The 24,176-nt window shown below is 31.2% G+C and overlaps 1 protein-coding gene across 1 annotated transcript in view; it reads right to left on the bottom strand.

Annotated features, from left to right (window-relative positions):
• Window positions 1–2,827: 2,827 nt before the first annotated feature.
• Window positions 2,828–24,176, bottom strand: part of LOC107162645 (uncharacterized) — a 51,630-nt gene continuing 30,281 nt past the window's right edge. The window contains exons 8-12 of the mRNA XM_015509642.2: window positions 8,803–9,224; window positions 8,059–8,575; window positions 7,659–7,909; window positions 7,294–7,526; window positions 2,828–4,817 (exon numbers count right to left, since the gene is read on the bottom strand). Coding sequence (XP_015365128.1) covers window positions 4,560–4,817; window positions 7,294–7,526; window positions 7,659–7,909; window positions 8,059–8,575; window positions 8,803–9,224 — 1,681 coding nt within the window. The 3' untranslated portion in view covers window positions 2,828–4,559. The remainder of the gene's footprint in view (window positions 4,818–7,293; window positions 7,527–7,658; window positions 7,910–8,058; window positions 8,576–8,802; window positions 9,225–24,176) is intronic.

Genomic DNA, 24,176 nt, shown 5'->3' on the forward strand with positions numbered 1-24,176 from the left:
ATTACTCAAATAATGTGGAAAAAAGAGAAACATCTCCGGAAATTAAAAAAGCAAAATGCGTAGTATGCGAAAAAAATGAAACATATAGATGGAATAGTATAAATTATTGTGAAAATTATATAAATAAATAATATGGGTGTGTGTGTGTGTAAGTATATCAATGCATTAATTTTAATTTTCCTATAATATGTATAACAAACTCAAACGAATTTTTATATCGTTTCAAAGTCTGTGGTGACCGTGAACGATTACAACAATATAAATCGAGTAAAAAAATAAAATTATAATAAACGCAGAACTTACACATGAAATCAATGACGTTTATTGGCTGGTGCTAATATTATAATATGAATGATAAAAATTAATATGCAATAACTTGATAATACTATTGTCTAAGGTCTAAGGTCGATTCGATGAGCAAGAAAAAAATTAATTTTAACGCATTTTGGGTAAACGCACATTTACATCATATTATTATGACGCGCTCGAGAAATCGTTTAATAATAATAATAATAATTTGTTTTGCTATAACATCATATTTATGCGAGCAAAGGTCTGAAGTTTCCTTAATGTCTTCGTGAATTGAAACGTCTTAGCCCTACCGGCGTCACAAGAATGCTATATATCTACCTATATATAATACGCATATGTCTACACTATATGTATGTATATGTAAAAATTATGTATTAATTTTTTCAAATGTAATATTTCACGAGTTTGAACATCAGTATAGTAAATACGCAGTATAGCCTGTTGAATAGAATATCAACAAGTCAAGTTCTAAGTTAAAATAAAATAAAAATTACATAGCTTAACTCATTTACCTCACGATTAAGAGGTACCTACTTATTAAGTCAATAAACAAAAAAAAGAAACTGTCCTATATGTTCTATCTTATTATGTCTTATGAAACAATAATTATTATCCTTGAAATATCTATAGACTATAAGTGATGGCTTATAATAATAAAAATATTATATTGAACAAAATGAATGTATATCGCCAGCAAATATACCTAATCATAAACTCATAATAATATACAAGGAGATCCACTATACATGATGCTCACCTTTATTTTTCTATTTAATAATGAATATATTCAAATTTTTATTTTTTTAAATCTTAAAATGTATTGTACTACTCACCTCACTTTACTTACTGTGCATTATTTAGTGAATAATTATTTTGGAATTTTCGATTTGTATATATTATTTAATTTAAAATTCAGACCACCTAGTTTGAATTTTGAATAAGTACAAAAAGTTTCATAAAAATTATCCACTAAATAATTTACAGTACAAAAGAGGAAAGTTTGGAGGATTAGAATTTTGTGTCACTGTGAGATACTCTCTTTAAGTAGAACAAAAAATCCCAAGTATTTAAAATTTCAAAAATTCAAAATTTAAATACATATATTATTAAAGAAAACTCAAGGTGTGAGCATATGTTTGGTGAATCACTCTGTATAGTACAACGTACAACCAAGCGCCATTCTCTGAAAAAACTATATTTTAAAAGGTAACGCCAATTTAAATTTTTTTCATATTTATGAGTTACTTTTTAAATTAACTATAAATTGTATTTCATTATGTTCGAGTAATGTGGCATAACTATCAGATATTACTTATAAACAAACACGAAAACACACAATCGCACACATTATAATAAAATAATAAATTACTATATAATTCTATATCTATGTAAAATAATATATTAAAAAGGTAATTAGACGTTGAACAGTTTATCTTTTGCTCGGCTTTAATTTTGTTATTAAATCGAGCATTGATTTAATGGCATATATAGGCATATACATTATATAGGAGTAAAGGTAGACAGGTAATATTTTTAATTGAACAACACGTCTAATCAGTAGTAATTAGCCGATTGTCTGTTTAAAAAAAATTAAATTAAAGGTAGGTATAGGTAATTTGTAAACAGTTACACAATTTAATGATTTTATGTAACATAAAAACAAAATTTTATCGACCTTACTTAACTATATGAGCACGGCAGCAAACGGTATAGGTACCTTCACGTACACTAAGTCAGCACGTGAAAAGGCTAGAAAAGTTGCAGTTGTGGTCGACGGGTTTTGAACTGGATAATCTAATTAAAAATCAACTACGATATTACATATATATTATATAGGTACATATAATAATACAACGGCACGATAATAACACAATCCCGCCAATCCTCTCCCGAAATTTGCTACTCATGCGTTTTATTTTGCACGGCGTCATAATGATAATTATATTATCAAAAAGTATAATTAACTAGATGATGATAATATTAATAAAATAATTAATAATCGCGAAATAACTTAATTATATTACGACGTAAAAGTGAGGTCGCATGAACCTTTTGTCCCGAGTCAAATGTCACACTATTGTGGTCATCGGATTCGTCGGACCTGCCCGAGCGGGATAGACATACTATAATAAAATAATCGAGGTAATTTGATATAATATATTTACAAAGAAGAGGAAAAGTTGAGCTTGACACCGACGACAGCGATTAACTATTGCAGCTTTGTATTAGACATTAATAGTATCATTGGTACTAAAATGTTATAAAAATAAATAAATAATATTGCGGTTGAGTGCGACAAGATTTCGGGGGTTACAGGTAGGTGATACCCCAAAAAAGCTCTACCTATGTATACCCGAGTGTACCGAAATCTTGCATACCTGCGCCATATTATGTTATTATATTATACAAAACGTTTCCGTATTGGCGTCGCTTTCGCGTGATAGAAGATTTCGGGCATCGAATGCGTGATTATTATATGATAGACTGCACGGGAAATACATAATTTAACACACCATTATATTATATGTGATAATATATTATGTATATGTATTATAAATGGTTATGTTTTAAATTGTATAGATGAACGTATCTAAGCATATAGTAATAACAATGATATTTATTTATTTGTATAATATTATATATATATACCTATATATATTATATTAATTTATAGCAAACAATGCCAACTGCTTAACTAAAATAACTACTTTGAAAAAAAAAATCAAATCAAAAACAAAAAAAAGTTAACAAAATAAAGAAATGTATCGAAAAATATCTTAAACGCTTATACTCACGTAAATGTCTCTTAATAAATATCACTAAATATAATTTTTCCATCTTAAAAAGAATTATACAAAATAATATTTGAGCATTCGGACGTGTATTACACAAAACCATCACCGTTCACTATAAATTAAATCCTTTAGCTGCGAGTATAAACAATTTAAGAGCAGTTATATTATAGCGTATAGGTACTATGCGCTCAACGATCACACACCACATGAGAATAACATTTACAGAACATTACAGTAACTTTAAATTCTATATTTTTTTTATTTTTATTATTATTACTTAATTGTTTACGTACCTATGGGTAACAGCTCTTAAATTGTTTTACTACACTCTTGCATCATGCGTCCCCTCCATTACAAAATTAAAACATTAAAATTACACAATATATAAAGGTTATTAGGTACATATTATAAGTTAATTTCGGTAGCCGAAAAAGAGATTATGAAGTTTACTTTTGGCGTAGAAAAAAAATGTTAATTTTAAACTTAATATTAATAAAGATCAGTTGTAAGAAGTTTCTCATTGACAACGATAATAATAATAGTAGAAAAATAAAAATAGTAATAATTATAATAGTAATGATATCGGTATACTCTCTGGGAAAATGCAGTACATATAATATAATGATAACCAAATAAAAATCGTTTTCGCGGGGTTGAGCACATTATCCCGAAACCAGCGCTATTCGTGGGCAGTGCGTAATATTTTTCGCTAAACATAAAATCGAAAAAAAAATCAATAAGTTAAAAACTAAGTGGTACACAGCAAGCGATGGTAAACGCAAACAAAATATTGGAAGAGATTAATGTGTAAGAATATGATATCATAATATATAGTTTTTATGTTATGTGAATAAGAAGACTCGGAGCAGAGATGAGGGACGTACATTTCGAGGGCATACATTTATTTTTTTTGTACGGGGGAGCATAATTACAACAATAACGGCGAACAGTTATATTATATGCGCGATTTATGTCGGGCAGGACAACAGATAAAGACAAAAATAATAATTGACGTAATTCGTTCATCGCGACGGTTTTTCGAAAGGAATCGGACTCTAATGAGTTCAAGCCCTGAGCCACGCTACGATGTGTATTTGTAGTTATCATGAGATAAGACTTCGAACAGATTGTCCTCCTCTGCTCTATCCTGCGCACAACCGTTGTACAAAACAATTAAATTATTATTATTATTTATATTATTGTTGACGAGCGATTAAAAATTAAAAAAACAACAAAAATTAAAATGACATAGAGTGAAATATTATCATGATAATATTATAAAATTAATGGATAGCAGAATGGTAGTATGACATTTGAGTTTTGTGTACGGATATGATTGGTACTAAATAATATACGTATGTGTGATATACGCAGATTGTATATCGATTACAGCTCGGAAAACTCGTTTATATTTTTCTACTGCTCTTACTCCTGCTCCTAATCTTCCAGAATCTATGCCGCGGCCATGTTACCACCACCTCCTCCTCCTCCGATTTCCAGGGCCTTCAGGAGTTCCGATCCCTGGAGCAGCGCTCCGCCCGCCGGCGCATTAACGTCGTAGTCGTGCTCGGTCAGGTCCATCAGCGACGGTATGGCCGTGCTGAACGGGTCCAACAGACACGAAATCGCCTTTAGCCTTGATCGGTGCCTAGGCTGTGAATCATCTTTCACAATCGAGTTCTTGCCATCCATCGATTTTCCAGCGTCGTCCTATACCGGCACACACACACAAAAAAAAAAAATACGTTAACGTCCATCGGCAGTAACAGAACATAAATAATAATAATAATAATCGTAAGAGGGGGTAGGGAGGGAAGTTGGATGTCCACTCTGCGGCGCAATCGTCGACACGTATCTAATGATAATCTACGACGCGCTCAGCTATAAAGATTTATCGAACATATTTTCTCAAACTAATCGCTAAAAAGAAAATGCTCGTGATACGACGATCGAGAACGAGAGTATCGACAGTTTCAAAATAGGTCACGAATACTCAAACGCCTTAACCCTGCGCGAATGAAATCCAGACAACGGTTTGATCATCATATTCGAGGGTTGTAAATCGAATACGACTGACCTAAGAGAGGCATTGCACTCCCTCCTATTAAGACAACAAAGCGATATCGCATATTACGTTCTCACTCTCTCACGCGTACTCTGTCTTTAACCATTTACGCGTATTCTTTCTTAACACCTATCACAGCGTGCGGTGGTGGTGACCCTCTTTGACATTATAGTGTCTATATCCAGCAGGTTCAAACGAAACCGTTTCGCCGCCACTCGAATTTCTGTTCGCTTTAAATACCAATATTAACGTTTAGTTACATCGTTGTACACCTGAGCGGTTGGTCTTTTTGGCGACGAATACGATAACGTCAAGTGTTTATAATGGGACGATAAAATAGTATACGAATCTGGATATCCCTGAACGACGAAGCGTTCTCTCAAGGGCCGTCGCCTCGGATCCGATAATTCGGGGCGAGTATACAGGTACTCGAATTTTCATAAAACTATAAGTATAGGTTTAGGGGGGTTAAAGCTTTCGACACAGACGGACCAGTTTAATTTTAAATTTTCGTAATTCTTTGAATATCCGACACGGTCCCCGAATGATTATTATTTTTAATAAAATCGATTTTTTACATTGACGAAGAAAGTCGTATAATAATAATAAAGGTTGATCACGTTCGACCAAAATAATCTGATATTCGACTACGGCACTTGCCGATGTTTCAGCCATGTGTCGCGTCATAACAGCCTTTAGAAAATCAACAGATTTTACTCATATATTTTCATTTTCATCGTACAGGAAAAAACGATACACGTTTTAGAGACGTTGTCCATGCAGAGTCAAAGAGGTACACAGTTTAGCCACCACTTCGATGACTACTACTACTACTATTACTACTACTAATGAAAGGATCAAGAGAGCAATAAAAACCAAAATGTTTTTTTATTTATTATATAGACAAAATTATTTCTAAAACAAAATAAAATATTATTAACTATATATTTCATATAGCATAAATTATATATATATATATATATATATATATGTGTGTGTGTGTATAATAAACAAATAATAATAAACAGTAAACAATTCACAGTCGTTGACGGTTGCACCACCACAGGATCTGAAAATGTCAGTCGCCTAACGTAAAATATAGGTACATAATCATAATAATATAACATTTATTATAATATCATATACTATGGTAGAATGACTATAAAGGAGTATAATACAACCGATAATGTATTAGAGTATAATATAATATACGCATATAAGAATCAACAAATGTGGTGTATTATTGTTATATTTATTATCGTTGTTATATTATATGCATTGTATTGCACGTGTCGTGTATATACTAACTATACTATGATAATATAATCCCCGGCCAAAAACGGGCCACATGACCCCAACGAAAATCGTGGCCGTTTTCGCTGCACCTCCTCCGCGACGCATCTCTAACACCTGAACGACGAACACGGGTGTTTTTACCTGTACAAACGCGGAAGAACAAGCGTGCACGAGTATTGCTCTCATGTTATACAATATAATCAACAATATACACATATCTAAAGTTCGTATCTAAACCATATCGCATCACCGGTTAGAAGGACTGGTACGGGATCGATCACGCGAACGCGCACACGTCTTCACGTATTATACCTATATATTATTATGTACAGAGTGCACCTTTATCAGCAGGGGGGGGGTAGATAGTAAGTTTAAAATTACGAGAATCTTCGAAATAATATCCTACTCCTACCGGGCGCAACACACGTGCCGTTTAATACTACATCGTTGGCGCAAATAGAGGTAGGAAACGGGAGGGGACTGCTGCTGATCTCTCCGGGAATTCGGCCGACTGGAAAAGTTGGTACCGATACTTGGTACTGAGCATGTACCGATATAATTTTAATAAAATCATATCACTGGAGGATGGGAACACTTTGGTACCCCAACCGAGCCGTTTGCTGCGCCTACGATAATATTTTAACGACACGTCCGCGCGCCCGCTCAAGTCCACTATATACGCGATCATCACTTTGCCGTCACGTTGCGCCGTTGCTGCTGTTCGTAAAAACGCGAATGACGCTGTTGGGACGCGACGGACGCGACCGCGGCCGTTGCAGAGTTTTTCGACTTGGGTGACGTGAAACACACGTAACCGGCACTCACGTCGCAACCGCTGACCAACAAGTTCATCAGCACGCTATTGGATGCGCCCTGTTTGGCCGTCTCTTCTTGCCGGCACCGTTTCCACGACGACGGCGCCGTGGCGGCGGTGGCGTTAGGCCCGGTTCGTTTGACACCGACGCCGTTGGTTCGAGCAACTCCCGCCGTCGACACGTTGCAGTCTGATTGTTGTTGTTGTTGTAGTCGCATAGAGTTGTTATGGTTGTGACGGTGATCTGCGAAACAAAAACACAATAGCCCGAAACGATTAGCGCATTGTAACACCACAAAGCAATATTGACGAAATATGCGAATGTGTTGTTTAAATAGTATGACAACAAGCACGCTTCCAATGACGAAACCCTTACCTGCCAGAGCGGTTGGTTCGGCCGGGGGAGAACCACCCGAGTTGTACCGCTGGTGCAACATTTTGCTGATCGATCCCCACGAGTCGCCGCCGTCCAAGTGCAGGAGGCCACCACCGCTGTCGAAATGCTGCTGTCTGCAAGGCAGCGCATCCGTGTCGGTCTTCTGCAGTAACTTGGCTAGACTCGGAGACGGCGGCGCGTCACTGTCGATTACGTCTTGCCCGACGATGTCTTCCGTCGACGGCAAATGCCTATACGAAAAAGATACACAGAACGATTATAAGACTGTGTGTTCATCATAAAAACTACCGTCGACAGTACAACACCCCCTAAATCATGAGTTTCAACCACAAAATAAGATTTCCCCTGTATTTTCGCCGATAACTCGTGCGTCGCTCACCAATTATTGTTGTTGCTGGTGTCTTGGTGGTTGGTCACGGCAGATGGTGGTTTGGGTGACGGCGACCTATCGCCGCTTCCCCACAGCAGGTCGTCCGACAACAGTGGGTATAGGTCGTCCTCATACAGGGGTATGAACTGGTTTTTGAGCGACAGGTCCAGATCCAAGTCGTTGGGGCTGTTGTCCAAGTCCATACCCAGCAGCGAGGACATGGTAGGGTCGCACATGTCGGCAACGGCGTGCTGCGACAGGTCGTCGCTGCCGTGGTGGAGGTGATGGTGGTGTAGGTGGTGCATCGACGGTGAAGACCGGGAGGCTGAAGAGTACGCGTCTTGCAACGATGGCGGTGCTGGCATAGAGTCGAACGGCGCCAACGAACAGTCGGTGAGTATGAGGTCGTCGAGCACATCGGACATGAACAGACCCAGGTGCCCGAGACCACAAGTGTCCAGCGGCACGCACACGTCACCGGCCGTTGGGGCCAAGTGAGTCAAGTCTTCCGGTTCGTCTTTGAGCACTAAAAACCAAAAAATAGCGATAAAATGCATAGCTTTATAGCATATAACGTATCCTTATAAGACAAAGCGTTGTAACAAAATTATATATAAATATACAAAGAAATCTTCACAGCAAAAGGACACCTCTGTGAATGGCGGAGAAAATTTCAGCAACCGAAAGTGTCCGATGGTATTTAGAGGTTTCAGCGTAATATACAAACAGAAGCTGACAATGGTATACACTCACTAGTCAGTCCCGTGTCGTCGTCCGAAAACGTCAGGAACCCTTTGTTCATGTCTTCGGTCCGTGGGGCGAAAATTTTGGCTGTGGTGGCTTTCGGGCTTTCCGAACACGGTTTGGGCTTCTTCTTGATGACGCTGGCCGTCGACGTGGTTGGCTGCGGTGCGGTTCTCGGTTTCCCGTCGCTGTTCACATCCAAATAAACTGGCCCATTTCCGGCCGGTAACAAGAACGTTGCCGAGTCCACCAGGCACTTGGGCTTGAACACTTTTTCCGTGGACGACGGTCTCTTGACGACAGCTGGTTGCTGTTTCTGTTGTTGCTGCGGAGACGGTGGAAGTGACGACGGTTTGTCCTCGACGGCGAGCTTACTGACGACTGGTGACAACTGGCAAAGTGAATATATCTCGTCACCGTGTTCCACACCACTGCAAAAACATAAATAAATCGAACCTTTAAAAACAATACTTATGCATATTTTCGATTTTTGAATACATGCGATATTATCTTTTTGGTATTTATTATTAGTATTTTTTTTATTTCACGTTATCGGTTTACATTTTATTTTATTTCGCTCTAATTGTCTTCTTTTTTTTCCTCTCCTACTTGGCAACTGGCGGCCGACAAGAATGTGCCAATTGGGACGTTTATTTTCGATTGCCATCGTGGTAAGAAGTTCACGGTAAGAAAATAAAAAATAAAATTGCAGAGGTAACACGACAGTACAGTGTACCTATATAGGATAATGCAAATCAGGCGTCCGAAACATGTACGTCGGGTACAACTAAAATGTACCGCGTATAACATGTGTAGTGAGCCCGTGTGTGTGTGTGTATTTATATTGCGACGGAGTGTCTCGTGCTCTCGGCAGATTTCGGCAAAGCTTTTGCAATGGAAAAGTTCAAGGCCGTTCGGTAACCTTATATCACTATTCGGTGCACCGTTTCGTTATCAGTAGATACCTATAGACTATAATAGTAGCGACGCCGTTTTAATTTCCCTCTTGTAGTATATACTTATACGAATAATCAACGCGATGATAATATAATCACTATATAGAGTTATACACAATATATAATATTATGTTTGTAAATTTTACGTGCCTAATTATCAATTTTGGATCGAATTAACACACGACAGCAGTATTTTTTACTATTACTATTTCACGTTATTATGCTAAAAGAAATAATTATTTGTATTTATTTTTAAGGCAGTTCTGCAAATAGTTATTCATATATCAATCTAAGAGAATTAATTCCCTGCTCATCATTACGCGTTTAATCGGCATTAAAAATAAACAATTTCATTCATACTTTATGGGAAACCATAGGTACCTCCTAGGTTATTTATTTCGCAACAACTATAATAAAGCTTCAATACGTTAACATTAACTAGATATTTTTTATGCCTAAATGCACATTGTAATGCGCGTTTAAGACGTTTAAGTGTATTAATTTAATATAATAATAATAATAACAATAATAGGAATAATCTATGTTCGACTGGGTCAACGAACTGTTAACTGCTGACATTTACATGAACACGAATTGCTAAACACAAATTCAAACCATAAGGCTTTCGAATGACGACTACGATGATGACAAAATACAAAAAAACAAGAAATGATTTCACTAATTAACAGAAAATAATTTTACGAGTTGAAATAGCTAAACTACCGGCTTTACAATTCGGACCACATTCCCGCACACACTACTTCACCCGAACCGAGAGCCAAATACCACACAAATAAATATGTACAATTGGCATATTAACGTACTTATTACATGTGCAGGAGTAGGTGTAAAATAAAAACTAAAATATTGAAAGAAAATAACGTATTTATGATGATAACAATTTATACAGTAGTTTTTACTGTAATATATTAAAGAAAAGATAATTTTATGTTTAATATATTATATTATAGCTTATAAGTTATGTCATATAAAAAAATAAAAAAATAAATTAAACAATTATTTTATCTTCTAAATGGTTTGTTTTATTATGCGTACTGAATACACTTAATAGAACGATGATACCGGTTTAATTCTAAAGCATTATTACGTCATTCTGCGAAAATAATTTCTTTTTACTATTAAAGAGTTAGTAGATAGACACGACCAAAAATGTTAAATTGGTTGATATTATCCATAAAAAGACATGCGTTTACGCAAAAATAGATGAGAAGAATTAATTAATGTTCGTTCGAAAAACCGTTCTAACACAATATAAACACAAATTAAATTAAAAATTAGTTTAAATTTGGCGAGAGAGCAAACCAAAATGTAATGAAGTTAAATATAAATGTTAATAATGTTTCAATTAGATTTACCTCAGATATAGTAAAACTTATAAAAGTAAAATAATAATTTTAATTAAAATAATAGTGATAAAAATTCCAATAAAATGAATTTAAACGTTTGTACTACTAATAGGAATTTAAACTTTAGATCTATTATTAAAAACAAAACTAATGCTATTCGTTTTAAAAGTGTACGAGAGATCACACGAAACTTAAAAAAAATTAACTGGCAGCTAGCACGCAACTGAATAATATTATTCAAGTCTAGACTAGACCAGTCGACAGCTGTTACACAGAGTGACCACCATTGCGAGCGCTCACCTACCGGCAACGAAATCGTGCAACGTATAATGTATTTCGATTATCATCGTTTTGTCGAAATTTATCTCGTATACAATAATAATAATAATTGAACATTCACGATTCACGTGTACGAAGCGCTGATAACACCAGTAAGTTGTTGTAACTATAAATGTATAATAGCAATATCCAATGTTATACCTGTCAATACACGTCGATAACCCATGGAGAACATTATATACGTAATAATAATAGGATAACTGCAGTACTCCCAATAAAAACATAAAATAAAAAAAATTGCATCTTTCACACTTTAAATTTAAATAACAACCGTAGGTAATACCTACTTCTGTTAATGAGGCAACACATACGATAGCAGTCAGCACCGAGTCAATATATGCCACGAAACCAATATCGATAAGTAGGTAGAATATAATAGATATAGATATTATTTTTGTTCTCTAGACATTTTCGTTTCACAAAGCTCAAATTAAAAAAAAAAAAAATTAAGTCATTCGATATTCATGAGGAACTCGTTACACGGAATAAAATTATGTATATTATTTAAATGATAATTTTACCTAGCGTTTGATACACGTGTAAGTACGGTAAATGTAATTATGTATGCAATACTATATAATATGTGTTTCAGACTTTATTTATTTTTTCATCCGTAAGGAAGATGTTGTAATTACACATGTTGTTATAAACATAGACACGTTTTTGTTGCATAATGATTTAAAATAGTCACTTGGAAGAAGAAACAATAGCAAATCTAATATTATGTAAAGCGCTTTAAACAATACCAATATTGGCACATAATATAATATACTGTATTAAAGAATTAGTACTACAAGCAGGTATATTATTTAACCATGCCTATATGATTATTATTTTTACCGAAAAACTTTTCAAGTGATACAAAATTGGTTTGTTAAGAAAACGGGTGTTTTTTAACGATTCGATGACACGAATCTCGTCGACACACGCGTGTCATAAATACTCACAAGTCACAATAATTATTAATCATAATGATATTATAGTACAAAACTTTGTATTGATCGAACGTTCGGAAACCAACGTTGAAAACCTCCATGGTTAAACTATAGACATATAGTTTCTATATAGTTCTACGCATCCATTGAATGTAAGTATATAAATATATACGACATACATGCGAGTAGGTGGGAGACGCAAAACATATGTTTTACAAGTACCTATAGACAATATTACACACGCCGCAGCGGTTAGTTTAAAGCATTCATCATATTATTATGCATATTTATAATGACAACGCCACGCAGTTGGCCAGAATTATTAAATTTTTTATTGATTTTAATCATCGCTTCATTATAATTATATTATTATTTTATAATATAGAACCGAGCCTATCAGCCAGCTCACACGGATGCATATTGTAGACGTAATAAACGAATAATATATGCCTTCAAATAATTGAGATTCGTTTTCAATCGCGAGCAAAAAAAATAATATTGTATATATAAACTGATAAAATGAATGATTATTCGCGTTGGCCATAATATCATTAATAATAAGGGTATCTAATTGAATATGAAAACCGTCCCAACGCGATGACGACGACGGCGATAATATTATGTGTATCTATGATAGGTTATATTATACGTATTTATATAATTGTATTTTTTACACTTTTTTTTTTTTTTTGGTTACCGGTCCTGGTCCAGGCGCAGTTAAAGTTACGCATATAATATGTAAATGAAACACCCACAGCGTTTCAAGACAAGCAGTGATCTTAAAATAGCGAAGCGAGCATTTTCATAAACAAATCCTCTTCCGAAATTATAATGTCTCTACTAACTGTAATCACTCACTCTCACTCTAAGGCGCGACGTTGGACACAATATTGGACGATGATTGATAGAAAAAACAACAAAAGTATTGGAAGGTGATATTCTACGCTGCTTGGCTGTCAGAAATCTTTTTTTCAGAGTAAAAAAAATAATACCTAATACGAAGGTAACGCATATATCTATAGAATTCGGAACCCCCGCGAGTCCTGTAAAATATTTAAATAGGCGTATATGTATACTTTGTATACTTTTTTTTAAAATTATAACAAGAAATATACAATCTGCACCCTTGAGCACAATAAGTATAATATGTGATATAATTTTATATACTAGAATAAATATCAATCACCCCCTCCCCCACATCAAGTGCATGCAGCTGCATTATGACGTAAACTGCATCAATTCGTATATTATTATCAATACAGTTGTGACAACTGACTATTACTTCAGGTCGACGGACGTTTACGCTAAGATAACCATCTCTAAACGAATAACATAATTTTCCAACACAGTCGTTCTCAAAAAAACAACAAAAAACTCCAACAATTTATGTAGCAAAAACACTTCGACCGAAATTTATGTACAACAGATTTTTTCGACGGCGTTTCGTATTTTAACGAAGGTTTTTTGCATATCACAAGTATTATTGTATTCGGTACAAAAAGACTTTCAATCTCTGCGTGCCTGAAACTAAATTGTAAAATATGTCTGACACCTGAATAATTTAAGACATTCGGTGACTACGCATTAGTTTTTAAAAGAGACTTCGGCTGAATTAAAATATTATATTATATATATATATATATAATTTTTATAATATAGATATACGCTTGTACCTCCGATGACTCCACGTCGAAATAATTACATTTTGTGAATACATTATACAAGATGTGTTTCTAGACCGTTTAGAACGTTGTTTTGGCGTTACACGTTTTGTCCTATTTGGGAAAATAATAATAATAATATAAAATCCTTCGGAGCGAACCAGATTTTCGTGTATTTTTGTTATAACACCGCGCGATCCCGAATTGGTTGCAGTGAAACGCGCAACAACCAAAACTGGATCTGAATCAATAGGCTGCGGTGCAGGTTTAAGAAGTATACTAGAAATTAATGCACAATATTATTATGATTAATGATTTATACGATTTATAGGTAACGCGTATCGATAGTTTTACTTTTTTTCTTGATTTTACCTGTATAACAAGCAATAACTAATAAGAAATCGCGGTCAGCGGTAAAATCATTTTCAAAACAAGACGTTCTATATACTATATAATATTATAAAGTAATAACTGAAATATACGTCATAGTTTTTTTGTATTTTTGTATTTTTCCGCTTTTCATAATAATATATTATATTATAGTAATTATGAAACGGGTACGCGCATACGATATTATTATACGAGTAAAATAGGAGTATAATAAATATGGCACAACGCCTCAACTATACGATCCGTTTACGATTTATAATATTAGTTTATATAATATTATAATGTTAATCTATTAGATTTATCATAATAATTGAGCAGGTAAAAATATAAACAACATATCAGCAATCTCGGATATAACATTAGTTAAGTTAACATACATAATATAATTTATGTAAGGCTAAAATATTATTATTCAAGTCTTCAAGAGAAAAAAAATGATTTAAAAACAGATAACACAATTATATTATTATTTTATCAAAGATTTATGATCTTTTTTAATGATGAACTTAAATAATATACAAAACAGATTTAAAGTAAATTATAAAACCTCTGAATAAATAATAAAATCGATTTTTTAGTATATCTATATTAAATAAGGTAGGTAGCACATACTAGTGTTATCAAAATATAACGGTTTTTGAACCCAAATAGCACCAAATCAACATAAAATGTATCAAACGATTATAAATGAACATTATTTGTTAATTTATTAATTATCTACAATGATTAATTAAATATCAGTTTGTAGTCTAAGAACAAACAATCTTGTCGTTACTTAAAAATTATGAGCAAAATAAAATATAATACTTAATTACAATAATCTTCAGAGAAACGTTAAAATTTTAATGTTCTTAGGCAATAAATGTAAGTAATAACAGATTTTCAATAATTATCTACACAAAAATATGCCAACTTATTAATAATTAATGACTATAATATTATATATCTGTATGGCTGTATTTTAATCCAATTCAGTACCTAGAGTGTACTTATATTGTATAAATGTATAATAAATTATACACGATTTGTATAAAGAGCGACAACGCTAAAATTGCAAAAACTTACACACAGGAATACGTGAAATCGGAAATGTTTAAACTTCTATTATGGCAAGTCTATACTACCAACATCTTCAAAAGCATGAACACAATAATACGAATAGGTTTAATTCTTTTAGACTATATAGTAATTAGCAGATACTATACTGCACGTAAACAACAACATCTCATCAAAAATATTTTATTTTCTGACCTGCGTCCAAAATATTTAGTTTTATTTGTATTGGCTACGGTCTGCTCTAATATATATACATATATATGCATGTATTTTAAGTATGTATATTGGTGATGCTGAGTATATGTAATAAAATGGGTGTGCGCACGATCCTGATTTATTGTTTCGCGGTATACCTAATATAAAACGGCCGACCAACTTCTCACAGATTTTGGTTCAATAAATTTTTATTGACCACTCTTGCAATTACATTTTAAACTTATTATTATTAATGTCACCCAGCAAAGAAACTATAAATTAATTCGTTGTACGATGGTACCTAAATATATATTATACTATATTATATGTATATACAAGCAGACGCTAATCTGTCTAATTAACACGAAATATGAATACTGATGTTAGTCGAATATTATACAAAGTCCGTGTATAATCGTTACGTATACCTACACTATAATATTCTGTTACGAACGATATACCAACTGATTTCACAAAACTAAAAAAAAAATCTTAAAACGTGTAGAAATAAATATACAACTGTGACAACGTTCAGAAAGAAATAAATAGCTTTTCATACACGTCAAGCCGAAGGCATATTATACTGATTATAGATGTTAATAATTATGCAAGAGCGAACCACAATATTTAAACATGGATCGTATAAATTATCATAAAAAAACCAGCCAGACTACTCGGAAAGGACACTATTCGTTAGGTTTCGAACTATGTCAAAACTTTCAATTGAAGGATATAAAATGTTTTTCCAAAATTTTTTTATCTATCAAAGCAGAGGAGTCAATACAACGCTCTAAAATAATAAAACCGAAAATAAATATTTAAAGTGCCTATAATATTAATTTGTAACAAAAACTCATAGCTATAGAATTTGCCAACAAATAAAACGATTATTGTAACTGAATTAAAACCAATTCATTAAAATAGCGGATAAACGAAAAACAATGCCACTAAAATGTACATTTAATTCTTTATCTGTACCTATGTATAATGTATATATCTATAATATATTTGTTTAAGCATTGTGTGCACAACAATTTCAAATTAGGTATATCCACAAAAACAGAATAGGTACACCTTGTCATATTGTAATATTTAACTAGGTAACATTTTATCGGTTTTGTTTATACACGACCTAATATTAGGTACATGAAAGTGTATCACACATTATGAATGATTTATGCACTTTTATTCGTTGACGTACCTAATAGAATTAATTAAACTGCGGGTAATTCCACGGGTAATGACCATTATGTACAACAAAATTATCATGAATGAAATTGAAATATGTATCGTTGACACACCAATACATCATAGGTTAGGTTTATCGTAAATAAAAATATCATATTAATATAGATAGTGGTATTAAAAAATAACGAATATTTCCATTCAATAAATGTAAGACACAATATTAATTTTATCTTGTTCAAAATAATAGACGAGTTTATATCGCCAAGTATACTTAGGTAATATAATAATTGTTATACATAGATACGAACATTGATTAGATTATGGAATAGTGTCGTTCGTCCTTGATAATCGAAATTGATTTCTTTTAGTATGCATTAATAGCATAAGTTCCCTATATATTTAATCTACTACCTATTTATATTTTTGTCAATAGTACCTATACATAAAATGAACAAATGAAAATTTTTTTTCACATAATTTCAATAATGAATATTCATTATCTTTTGAGCATTACATTTTTGTAGTTTACCATGCGTACACACAACACATAATTAATGAAACCAATCTACTAAAAAAAAAGAATTATTAAATAAATAATAAAGAAAAAAGTTAGGTAATATGACCCAAGATAAGTTCTTTCGTTTGTTTTTATATACACATTGGTGTATACGATTATATTATACATTTTGTTAAGGCTAAATTAATTATTTTTAAGCGTGTTACCTTATTCTAAATAGAATATACATATTACACAATTATTATTTATTAATGTGAACTGAAAAAACACTGTAAGAGGTACCTACAAATAAAATTGATCATATAAATGTTTGTTAAAGCTTGAGACGTTAATTTAAAAATATTGACGTTTTATTCAAATAATTGCATAATGAATTATAAACAGGTTATTTGTATAGGTGGTACTGAATCCACAATAAAACAAAATACTTAAAATAGTTAAATACCGGTTAGTTTTCATTCATTAGCCAGATGATTTAAAAATGAATAGTTTACTTAATTTAACTTGGGTTATGGTTTCTAAAATTTAAATATTTGGTAAATAAGACAAGCAATCAATGACATTACATCCATTATGTAAATAATCATATCATACATCTAAATTTTGTAAATCTCGTGCTAACACGACTTTTACTAGTTATTTGTTGTTTTTATAATTTGTTAAATTGGTTTTTATTAACTAAAAAAAATTATAACGTTACAATTGGCATGCAATTAAAAAACGTCCATTATACTTAAACATAAAACAACGCGTACCTCCTCAACTGTTAGCATCAAAATTAAAAATTTTGTAAATACATAATAACATTGTGTATAATAAGAATTAAAATATATTGTTATTAAAGTAATGAACTTTATGACCAAATAGTATAACATATAACGAACATTAAGTATTTACACTTGAATTTTACCGTTCGATCGTAAACATAATATTAGAGATCAATAGAATTGCCAACATACATGTACAGTATATATATATGTATTATATAATGAGGTATTGTTATAAAAATAAATAATAAATTGTACGTATGTTGATCGTTCACTTGAAATATGTTTTCAGTGTAGTTACTTTTGGTAATTGTTAATATTTAGAGTACTTATATGAGTATACAGGACTACAAGCACAATATTTTTTATGCAGTCATATTTATCTACCTATAATATAACAAATATTGAAAATAATAATATTATTTGTTTTTGTTTAGAATATGAAAATGGAGCCTTCTGCCAGAGCGATGTGTACGGGAAACATTAAAATAATACGATACAGGAAGAGGTAAAAAAAAAAAAAATTTAAAAATTTGTATCGATAGGTAACGAAGAGTTACTCAAGGCGAGCGCGTGGCCTTGTTTTGATTGTTGGAGAAAATTTTTACAAAGCGGGCCGCTAATTTTAGAACTGTTCAGAAATAGAGTTATACATCGAACGCGACGTCATCGTCACTATACCGTAGACTATACCATATACTATGCGGACAAGTAGCAATCGTGAAAAAAACGCTCAACCATTAATTTATAGCTTGCGCACCGTTATAATTTCTACGGCAGCGATAAATCACACAACAAATTAACTTTTCATCGCACTCGTCGATAGGTGTGTGTACAGTTTCAAACATGTTTTTGACGCAACTTTGTTATCTTTTATTACAATCATTACTATACCGTGATGCAGCGTAACAGGCATATTATTAAGATTTAAGAGCTGCCAGTAGTTTTCGGTCGGAAAATCTAGATAAATCCGACTAACGCCAGTATTAAGCATAGCACCTTATATCTCATTTACCTAGCTGTTACACAAAGATGCATAATATAGTACTTATACGAGTCGTATGAAGATCGGAAAAATAACGTTTTCCACTTCTGATGATGTCGGCGTTAACAGAATAAACGTCATCTACGTGTATTATCATATTATAATTTGGATTATGTTTTTGTTTTTTCGTGGTAAAATTAAATTATTATTATGTGTATAATATACATCACTGTTATATACGACCAATATTATAAGTACCTATATTATAAGTACCTATAATATAATCAATTACGTTATACCCATATATTACACAACATTACAATGCGTAATATGGAAGACGAATGATTAAATTAAGAAATAACAAATGTGAAATAAATTTTTTTTACAATAAAAAAATTGTTTAGATCTCACTAAATATCTATTCAACACAATACAGTCATCATTATCTTATCTAAATAAAATCACCTGCGGGTTAGCCTTTAACATAACAAAATTATGAAAGATTTCAAACCTGTAAAAACGTTATCTCCAGCGATAGGTATATATTATACTCTATCATATTATCTATCATAATATATTATGGGTCAGTTCGACAGGTATAACCTGTCGAACTATATGATGTTCATTAGACCATAATTATTGTATGTGCTAAAAATATATTCATATTTCATGTTCATGGAGGTAAAAAACAGAACTGCAAGAAAATTACGTCTGGTCCTGCAGGTTACAATAAATCGGTAAAACATACATATCATCGTGCTCATAAATTATTATAATATACCAGTATTGTTTTTGTGTATAATTAAAATACATTGAGTTTTTAAAATCAATAATGACCACTGCAGTAAACTGTCTAAACTCAAAGGGTCATGCAAGCCAAAAGTCCAAATTTTAATACGATAAAATTATCATTTTGCAACGATTGTACATCGCATCATAAGATGTAAAACGATTTAAAAAGTTAAAACACAGTTTTAAATTTTCATTATTTCACAGTGCATCATAAAACAACTGTTAAGAGAATACCAACACTAGTATAATTTTGTTTTATGTCTTACTGCACAGTGCACACGAGTAAGCTAAATTTAATTTTTGATATTATATGTATTATAACCTATTACAACAATTATGTAAGGAACATTTTTTTTTAAATGTATATATACCTACGGCAACATGGGCCATTGAGCGAAGAAATTATTATATGTGTTAATATAAGTTGAAAGTTTTTTTTAAAGTAAATTTGTAATACTATAATAACTTTCTTAAAACAGATAATATTATTTGTTATCTTATTTATTACCATTATTACAGTTATTATAATTAGTGTTGATACCTTAGTTTAAAAATGTAATCACAGCGAATAAAATATGGAGATGGTTTTATTATATTCTACGTGTACAAAAGGACATTTTTTTTTATTAACATAACCACATAACATCATAAAAAAAAAAATAAAAAATAACAAGAACAGCACAAAATTTTTTTTTAATGTATCACCGAATTATAACAGAGTCATAGAGTGTACATTATGTTATTTACAAGTTTACAACTATTCTAATTGTAAAAAATACAATAATCTATAAACGCAAAACCGTAAAAAACACTATATTGGATTAATTGCATTTTGGAACTTTCAAAATTCAGATATGGTATAAAACAATAAGTACTTTTAGTGCTATAACATATCAACAATTGTAGTTACCTAAGTTTTGTTACTGAAATTAAATAGAAATAAAAATATTATATAATCTTGGCAAGGTTCAATAACAAACAATAAATATGTATATGAGTATTTTAAACAATAAAACCACAACAGTATATTTTTTTATGTCTTAACTAACATTGCTAAGTTAGAAGATAAAAATGATTAATCTGTAGATAAATTGTTTCGGATAGGAAAGGAAATTCAAATATGTACGAAGCATGTTTATGATACAATCATATAGGTATATCTTGGATTAACACCCAAAGAAAAATAGGTTAATATAAAACTAAGGAATAAGTTATTAAAAAATATATGATCTTTATCATAGATTTTAATAAACTCATTTATAATAATTAATAATTAACTGTAAGTTCTTCATGTAGATAAATCTAAAATCGTTAAAAATACTGTATGAATATTAATAAACAAAATGATAAAAATAAAAGAGAATAAATTGATAATACAAATTATTTCTGAATATTGTTTTAGATAATTAAAAAGGAAAGAAAACTTTATTAAACTACCAATGTAAAGTTATTTTTTTACAATTAATCAGAATGAGGAAATTATCGGATTTTACTATACAATAGTACCTATGTGATTATATATTCATAGAATTTTCGACTAATTTTATAGGTAACTTGGTTTTGTTATTTGATCATTTTATTCATATTTTTTCCAATTCTAATTTTTATTTTATACCATCAATTGCAATGTCTAAAGAAAACCAAGAGAAAATATATACATATAGGTACATAAAAAAAATGAATACTGATATAACTAACATAAATGCCCATATTATACAAGTATTCCAGTTTTTTTAGTCGAATATTTTTTTTTTATAATTAACCTGTCATATTATCTGATGGATGTGTATTGTGTGTATTTTAAAATTATTTCTATATGTAAACGTAAAGTAATAGAACTAATAAATAATTATTTTTATAAACACTCAACAATTTCTACTCTAAAAATCTAAAATTATGCTGATAAAATTGAAATCACAACTAATCATCGACCGAATCATTACGAAATCAACATCTGTTACATATACGTAAACAAATATAAATCATTGTTAACATTTTTCATAAACGTATTAATTATTATATCTATATGAGTATATGTTATAAAATAAAAGTAATCAATGCGCTTGATAATCCATTGGTTTACTAATACTTTATTTGTACACCAATATTACAAAAAATTAACTCATTTATTATATTTAACTCAGTCAGAGGTAACCAGCTGTATATTTTACAGGTTACTATAATATGTCGGATAATAAATAATTTATGAAAAAAAAATGTTTTATATTTTCTATTAATATATTATGTAGATTATCAAACTAATTTTACGAAATAATAATACACCTACTCAGAATCAAACACACACACCTCACACATGGACAACTCATGAAGAACCAACCACCGTCAGAAAGCACCACATGCGGAGTAACCCTCTCAGTAAATCACTTGATGACAGAATGCCAATCAAATGAAGAAGAGAAAAACTAAATATACCAACCAACTTATACGAATCAATCGGACCCGACTGTCAACCCGAAAAAATCATGTCATTCCTCAGGACAACCAAAATAAATAAATACATTTAATTAGAATAAATATAGTCAACAGCCCTTCCCCTTATTATTGTAATTAAATTGTCACCTAAAACATGTAAATTTTAAGTAATAGTATAATGTAAATTATGTATAAAGCTATGGCCCATGTCGCCGATTATTTTTTTATTATTACTAATTTTAATTATTGTATTGTAGAATACAAATTGATTTTGATTATAATTATAATTTTAAGACATTAATGAGTTTGAAGTGGTACCTAAGTACACATTTAGTTTGAAAATAGTGACAAATAATATGTGAGGTAATCAACAATAAACTAGATATTAATTATATTATAAGGTACACCATATTAGCAGAAAAATACTTAAAGAAGCAACTATGTTTTAATAACATTAATATTACATTTATAATAAATTAAATTAAGTCTTTTAAAAATCCAATACCAATAATCCAATATGAAATTATGTAGCCTTAAAAATTTAACAATTTCAACGTGAAATATTTCTGAACAAATCATATTATATTATTGTTTACGTTTAATACTTATATTATTTATTATTTAATTTTTTGTGTTTTACAAACATAAAAAGAAGATCTTATGTATCTATCTGTTCACCCATCCGGACTTCCATTACCCATGGTCACAATAATATATTATTGTTGAATTTCTTTAAAAAAATATTTTACGATATTTTGTTAACCTAAACCATTACTTCTATTATTAATGTATCGTTGTCTCTGATAAATTTCATTTTATTGTCTTTAAATCAATATAATATACTAATATTATTTCCATATTTTATATAATATAAATATATAGGCATATAGCAACCAAAAATAAATAATCATGTGTTATACTTTGATGTGAAATTTATGTAAATTTGAACATTACATACCGAATTAGATTAATCAATATACACCAGTGGCGGATTAAGCAATTTGCCGCCTACAAGCATGCAGGGCATTTGCCGCCGTATCATTTTCAACTTTTTTTTTTAAAGAACAAAATACATATAGAAATACATTGCGAAAATAAATTATTATTGACAAAAACAACGTCGTATCGCCAATTCGCCATATCGGCTATCGCGATAATGTATAGCTATGATTGTATTTAAATACACCGTGCCCAGGAAAAAACATATTTTTGCTAATAATAAAAATTTGAGTTGATCGCGTTCATCGAAACCATTTTAGTATTCAGTGAGTTAATAACCTAATGAGTAATGACTTATGACTAATATATTCATAAATTACAATATAATTTAATATATAAATTTTTTTTTAAGTGCGAAAAATTTGCCGCTCCAATCACCTGATTACTTTGCCTGTAGGGTAACCTGCCACTGATATACACATTTTACAATACATTTCAAACGCATAAATTATATTAAGTTATTAGGTAACGCGGGTATACAACTATACACGTAGAAATGTAGAACATAAATATAACAACACGTGTATTTGTAGACTGCAGTGAGCATTTTTGATGCGATATTATTATTTACTTTCAACAGAAAACACTCGTTTTATACATTACAAATATGTAGAAAAATTCTTTATGTTTCCTTTAAATGAATGCACGCTCAGATTTATGGTTTTATTGTTATATATGAATATGATTCATACATAACTGAATGACGGTATATTTCATTATTTATTGAAAAAAATAAAATAAAATAATTTCGCGAAGAATCATATTACTGTATTGAATAGGCTCTAAATACGATATTTCAATAT

This window comes from Diuraphis noxia, unplaced genomic scaffold, assembly GCF_037042655.1.
Source record: "Diuraphis noxia isolate RWA-SAM2 unplaced genomic scaffold, SU_Dnox_SAM2 contig0003, whole genome shotgun sequence".
In the NCBI taxonomy this organism is placed as follows: Eukaryota; Metazoa; Arthropoda; class Insecta; order Hemiptera; family Aphididae; genus Diuraphis; species Diuraphis noxia.